We start from the raw sequence: 6,629 nt of genomic DNA on the forward strand, positions 1-6,629 counted from the left end.
CTGCGCGCCTGCGCAATCACACACTGCTCACACAGCGCACTAGAAAATCTATGGAGCGCAGATAATAAAATTCACCACAAACGTATTACTTCACATCTAATATTAGACCTAATCTAATCTAATTACCAAATGGCCACTGGGGGCAATCTAGCAGGAAGTGCAAGCGTTTGACACACTGTAGAAGAAGACTCTAGTGGACAGAAGAAGCACTGTCCAGGGGACACGTTGTGTTCTCTATATTTTCAGATTCAAACCGCAGTGTTTTATTGACTCATATTCATGGAGAAATTAGTCTAATTAGCCCCGAGGCGCAGCAGCGGACCGCGGGCGCAAAAAGACAACTGGCGTGTCACTATTGTGTAAATGAGACTTTCTTGGCCAGACCTGACTCACGAGTTAAAGACACATGTGCATCATTATCTGGACCATATCTCTGTGTAAATACGAGCTCAGGAGCAGATGAACCAGATGTGAAGACGCAGACACAGGTAAATCAGCTCACACGGAGTAATCAAGTACAGAGGGGACAGTGGGGACAGAGGGGACAGTAGGGACAGCTCTGACTTGTTCTTTGTTTGTTAAACTTCAAAATGCTGTGTGTTTTATTACAATCCAACTCATATTCACTGAGATACTACTATTGTTTAATTAGGTTCAAAAGACGTATCACTACCGCATTTATTCATGGGTAAATAACTTATGTTATAAAGTGGGCACCTGCGGTTTATTGACAGGTGCGGCCCGTATATGGACACGTTCTATTTTCTTTGTAAATGTCGTGTGCGCGGCTTTTATTCAGGAGCGCTGTACAGCCCCAAAAGTACGGTAATTTTTTCAATGTAACACAGTGAGTGACAGGTGTCTAGCCAATGATACGATACGGTTTGCTTATTTAATAAGCCATGTAACTTGCTATGATCCAAGGTTTTGAACAGGCGTGTGGTGTGATACTGGTGTGTGGCCACAGGGGGCACATCTGATGTTGCTCACAGTGGTCCTCAGTGTGCCCAGGGAGCTTGTGTGTTTGCTCAGACACGAGAAAAATGAGAGGGAACATTGATTAGTAGTGATGACATTGTTAAAATGCATCATTGCTCAGGTGCAGATCCTACATGTTGTCAACAGTTTAGAACTTTTAGATACGTTACATCTACAGCAAAATTTAGAAGGTACCAAGAAAATGTAACAAACATTTGTTTGCCCAGTAGTAGTCTACAGTTACAAGAAAAAGAGAACACTTTATTGAAACATTATTATAACATCAGTTTTCCTGTTTGTCTCTGATTCGCACTTGTCCCGTGCCACCGGTTGTCTTCTCTGTTCACAGACTGGGTGGGGCCGAACACCGTGCAGCCTCTCCCTCTGGTTCACCTGCTGGCCGCACCTCTTCCTCCCCCACCTCTCCAGCCACCCCAGCCCGCCGCGGAGACTTCACCCGGGGGGAATACGCCCGGCGCCATCAGCTACGCATCATGGACGACCTGGACAAAATGCTCAAGCAGAAGACTGCACCGACAGGACGGGCCTCAGCAAAGAAGACACGTGCCCGGCCTCGCAGTATGACCCGAGAGAGCACCCAGCTGTCCCTCAGCCCAGCAAAGAGCACCCCAGGTCAGTGAACACCCTACAGGACATTATCCCAAGGACTCCCCACGAAGGAACGTTTAGGTCAGGATGCTCCAGTTCAGGGGTGACACTAGAGAGCTTCTCAAACGTTTTCTGGCGCACCGCTCTTGTCTCCGCGCTCAGGACCAAGCGCGTATTGCGCATGAGGCCAAAGCTGTGGCTCGTCCTAAACCAGCAAACTTGTGAGGGGCCCAGAGGCTGACCCACTCCTCCACTGCTTTCTCATATCTAAAGATTAACCCTGTTGTGGCACTGGCCGTTTTTCTGTTGCTCAAAACATTGTCAAGCGTGATGTGGGCACATTTCTCCAAACGTTTCGTGCCCCCATTGCACGGCTCTCGGATAATACTAAAGGCAGCATTTCGAACACCTTAGCCATGTCTCTCCATGTCTGGCTCTGCTCCTGCGCTTGCCTGAGAGAGAGAGGGGGAGAGAGGGGAGAGGGAGAGAGAGAGAGGGGGAGAGAGGGGAGAGGGAGAGAGAGAGAGGGGGGAGAGGGAGAGAGAGAGAGGGGGGAGAGGGAGAGAGAGAAAGAAAAAGAGTGCGAGAGAGAGGGAGGTAGGGGGAGAGGGAAGGTGAGAGAGAGGGGAGAGAGAGAGAGAGAGAGAGAGAGAGGGAGGGAGGGGGAGAGGGAAGGAGAGAGGTGGGAGAGGGAGAGGGGTAAAGAGAGCGGGACAGAGAGGATGAGAGAGATGAAGACGCAAAGTTTTCCAGTTCTTTTTAAAATAATGTGGTGCTGATGTCTTTGTTCAGGTGCAGAGCCACATGTTGTCACGAGGCACTTTTTCAGACTGAATCAAACGCGTCGTCCTCGTTGCACCACATTTCAATACGCAATGTTTTTAATGGCCTGGGGCGGGTCGAAAAAACAGTGACTTCTCTTGAACTTGTTTCCCAGGCCCTCGGTTGACTAAAGTCTACTCGCACTCGTCTGTGAACCTGCCTGTTACTGGTGCCACGGGCCCCAGCACCAGTGAGCCCAGCAGACCCCAGAGGTACACACCACTTTCACTATTCAGGGACATTCCAGGGAATCCAAACTATGGCCCTTGTATTGTACTGTCGCATCTTTGTCCACAGCCGCCCCGCCTCGCCGTGCAGGCAGGGCAAGGACTCTGAGCCCGGCTCCTCTTCGGCCCCGGACTACACTGGTACTGTCCCCAGGTCTTGTGGCTAATGTCTTCTTCGTACTGCGGACACATTCCTGACCCCGGCACCGTGTTTTGTCTGTGTTTCAGGACCGAAGCTGTTTAAAGAGCCCAGCTTCAAATCCAATAAGTTCATCATTCACAACGCACTGTCCCGCTGCTGCCTGGCCGGGAGGGTGAACGAGGGGCAGAAGAGCAGGATCGTGGAGGTGGGAGACAGTCGGATCAGCAGGGATCACTGGGCCGCTTGTCACCTGCAGAAATAAGCTTTCCAAAGATGGGTTTAAAATTGAAAGGTCCTTTGTGAGAAGTTGAATATTGGTCAAGAAAACATATAGAACAAGTAAAATGGTCTTGGACTTTTAGATTCCTGGGTTTAGAGTTGAGGGTCTAAACCTGGACTAAAACCAGGATTTACTCAATCCTGAAAGATCAATCTTTAAGTACTGTGTACACACACTACTTTAGTCTACAGGATGCAGGACTAAAGTAGTGTGTGTACACACTACTTTAGTCTACAGGATGCAGGACTAAAGTAGTGTGTGTACACACTACTTTAGTCTACAGGATGCGGGACTATAAATGTATACATATTTATATATGAATGTATATATATATATATATATATATATATATATATATATATATATATATATATATATATATATATATAAATGTATACATATTTATATATGAATGTATAGATATAGATATATATATATTTCATAGAAATACATGATTCCTATTGACCAAACACAATCCTGTTGTCCACAGGAGATGGAGAAGAGCGCGGCAAACCACTTCCTGATCCTGTTCCGGGACTCGAGCTGTCAGTTCCGTGGGGTGTACACTCTGAGCTCGGATGCCCAGGAGCTTGTGCGTCTGACAGGAGTGGGGCCCCGAGCCGTCAGTTGTGCCCAGGTGGAGTCCATCTACAAGTACAGCTCTGACCGCAAACAATTCTGCCCCATCCCATCCAAAACGATGGGAATGAGCGTGGACGCTTTCACCATCCCAGGGCTGCTGTGGCAGGGGGGCGGGGCCGGGGGTGGGGCCAGCAGGAGGGCCAGTGTCACCAAGAAGAACTCCACCGCGGCCAAATGAACTTTGATCCCTGTCATTTTGGACTTCCTTTTCTATGAGGTAGATTTGGCCTTGGTCTGAACTATGGGGCCTTTTCAGTTCCACACGAGAACCTAGAACCAGTTTGTACAGAACAGAACATGGAGCTGGTCAGGCCAGAACATCCACACACTGAAGGGCTTTTTCTAACGCCTGACAGTATCTTATTCAATTTGCACAAGTTGTTTTTCTTATATTCCTTTTCTTTTTTTATACTATCCAACACCGACCCGTAAAGAGGGGCGGGGGGTCAGGGGGTCGGGGGGTCGGAGGTCGGGGGGTCGGGGGGTCAGGGGCTGTAGATGTCTGACAGTGCTGTGATGTCTGGAAGGAACATCAGAACCAGAACCACCTCTGAACCTTCATGGCACTCAGCAGCACTCAGCAGGAGATGGGACTTAAGCACTGTATGTTTAATGCCATACTGTGGAATATTAAAGCCAAAGGACCGTCTTCTCTTGTGCCACAAGGACGCATGCTTTTCAGGGCAATAAAACATCCCAAACAAACAAATCCAAAACAAAACAGCTATTTTTGGCTCAAAAGTGATGTACTGGAACTTTACGTGTTCAGTAATGATTGTTGTCAAATGAAAGGCATGTTTAGTCCTGATGTAGACTCCCTTAGTCCTGGTGTGTTCACCACAACAAAATTAGGACTAAACTAGACCAGAACTAAACAAAGACAAGAACAAAACCAAACCAAGTAAATTGGGCTCAGCTTAAGACCAAAGAACGTTAAGTGTGATTTGGTCCTGGTTTAGTCCAGTTTTAGCTTCAGGTTTAGTTCCAGTTTAGTCCCAATTGTCATGTTGTAAATGTGAACACACAAAAACCATGGTTTGTACTTTCTTTGCATTTTCAGCCCTTTATAGTTCACTGAGTGCAGCGCTACAGTGGCCCAGAAGTGCAAAACCATTTTACATCCAAGTGTCTGTACAAAAATCTGAACGTAGTCGCCAACATTTTTACTTAAACAAAACAAGACAAAAGACTAAACGTGTTTTCTGCTTTTGTCTAAATGCTCTGTCCATTTTATGAATTATGTTCTGATTTCTTTGTATAAAAGCCTTGATGTAGATGTTCATTTGTTTGGGTCGTCTCAGTCCCAAATGCTGATCGTATTGATGAAACATTTGGTATTGCAATATGATGACAATATTGTTCCGTCCCTAATACATAACCAAATGTTAGAACATTTATTTCAGATGGATGTTTTACACACTGAGTACAAACTCAATATTCATGTCATATTGTTGGTATTATATGATAAACACACCGTAATAAGCTCTCCTCTGAGTGGAGTGTGCATGTCCTCTGGTTGTCCTGTCTCCTCCTCACAGTGCGGAGGTTGTGGGTTGGACTCCTGACCTCTGAGCGCAGTGTGCATGTGGGCGTGGCCTCCTCGTGCATGTACAGAGGAACTGGAGAGCAGAATGGGCTGAATGTGAGTGAATGTCCTGAAATGTTAGCCCAGCGTTAGCCTCTGTGTAAGGCGCTGTGACCTGGACGTTACGATTTTGTATGACTTGTTGAAGGCTGTAAAAGCTACACTGAACAGCACAAATGAATAAAGATTTTCAGAAAAACTCAATCCGTCTCAAAGATGTCCCTCAGTTATAGCTAAGGCCTTAGTTATTTTATTACTTGGTTTACGGATCCGCCGCACTTAGATTATTTGATGTAGATGTTCATTTGTTTGGGTCGTCTCAGTCACAAATGTCAGAACTCTGATCCTATTGATGAAACATTTGGTATTGCAATATGATGACAATATTGTTCCGTCCTAATAATTGCCTGAAGAGTGGGTCCAGCTCGACTCAGTCGGTCCCTCATCTGCCTGAAGAGTGGGTCCAGCTCGACCCAGACGGTCCCTCATCTGCCTGAAGAGTGGGTCCAGCTCGACTCAGACGGTCCCTCATCTGCCTGAAGAGTGGGTCCAGTTCCAGTCTCCCTCGTGTCCGTCTGTGAGAGTGGGATCCCTCCTTCACTGGAACTCCTCCAGGTTTCTACGCTTTTTTCCCAAAGAGGTTTTTTTTGTAGTTTTTCCTGGCCGAGAAGGAGAGTCTAAGGACAGAGGACCCTGGGACATCGTCCATCGCCACCACAGACATTGTCTGACTCCATCGCCACCACAGACATTGTTGATTCATTTCTCCCTGTGGCCCTCAGAGGCGACTGTTGTTGTGATTTTGGGCCTTACAAAAATAAATTGATTTGATTTGATTTATACAATATAAATAAAATAAATTACTATTTTTTTATTTTTTTATAAAGTACCGCTGACAAAGCAAAATAGCATTAAATTGAATGTAAAAAGCGGTATTAGGTCAAAAGATAAGAGCGCGTGAAGCAATTTCTCGCCAAACTCCTGCGGAAGTCTGTGACGGAGCCGCTCCGAGCTGCTCTGTGCCTCCGCGGCCGCGGGGAGAGCGCGCACGCCCGTCTCTCTGTCTGCTGCGCGCATTTATATATCGGGAATACACATTTTAAACCCGTTTACCACATTTTCTTCAGCGCGTTTTGCCGTGACTGAGTGGGTGGGGGAGGGTGCACACTTAAGAGTCAGTTCTCTGTCCAAAACACGCGAAATCTACTGTTACACGCACCTGCGAAATTGTTATAAATGAAATTCTAACAGCCAAAAAAACGTTGGGGGGTGAGACAGTGACATAACCATTAACACATGTGCAACATAATAACTGTCATAGATGTTTTAACCCACTTGTGGTGC

The 6,629-nt window shown here is 46.6% G+C and overlaps 1 protein-coding gene across 4 annotated transcripts in view; it reads left to right on the forward strand.

Moving 5' to 3' along the window:
- Window positions 1-4,134, forward strand: part of LOC140377281 (calmodulin-regulated spectrin-associated protein 3-like) — a 21,557-nt gene extending 17,423 nt beyond the window's left edge. For all 4 annotated transcript variants that reach the window (XM_072462627.1, XM_072462628.1, XM_072462629.1 and 1 more), the window contains 5 exons: window positions 1,328-1,611; window positions 2,525-2,621; window positions 2,707-2,777; window positions 2,865-2,983; window positions 3,549-4,134. In XM_072462627.1, the coding sequence (XP_072318728.1) occupies window positions 1,328-1,611; window positions 2,525-2,621; window positions 2,707-2,777; window positions 2,865-2,983; window positions 3,549-3,878 (901 nt within the window). In that variant the 3' untranslated portion in view covers window positions 3,879-4,134. The remainder of the gene's footprint in view (window positions 1-1,327; window positions 1,612-2,524; window positions 2,622-2,706; window positions 2,778-2,864; window positions 2,984-3,548) is intronic.
- The last annotated feature ends 2,495 nt before the right edge of the window (window positions 4,135-6,629 follow it).

Source organism: Eucyclogobius newberryi, unplaced genomic scaffold (assembly GCF_026437365.1).
Source record: "Eucyclogobius newberryi isolate DKJ021-1_F unplaced genomic scaffold, fEucNew1.0.hap1 SCAF_4, whole genome shotgun sequence".
Lineage (NCBI taxonomy): Eukaryota > Metazoa > Chordata > Actinopteri > Gobiiformes > Gobiidae > Eucyclogobius > Eucyclogobius newberryi.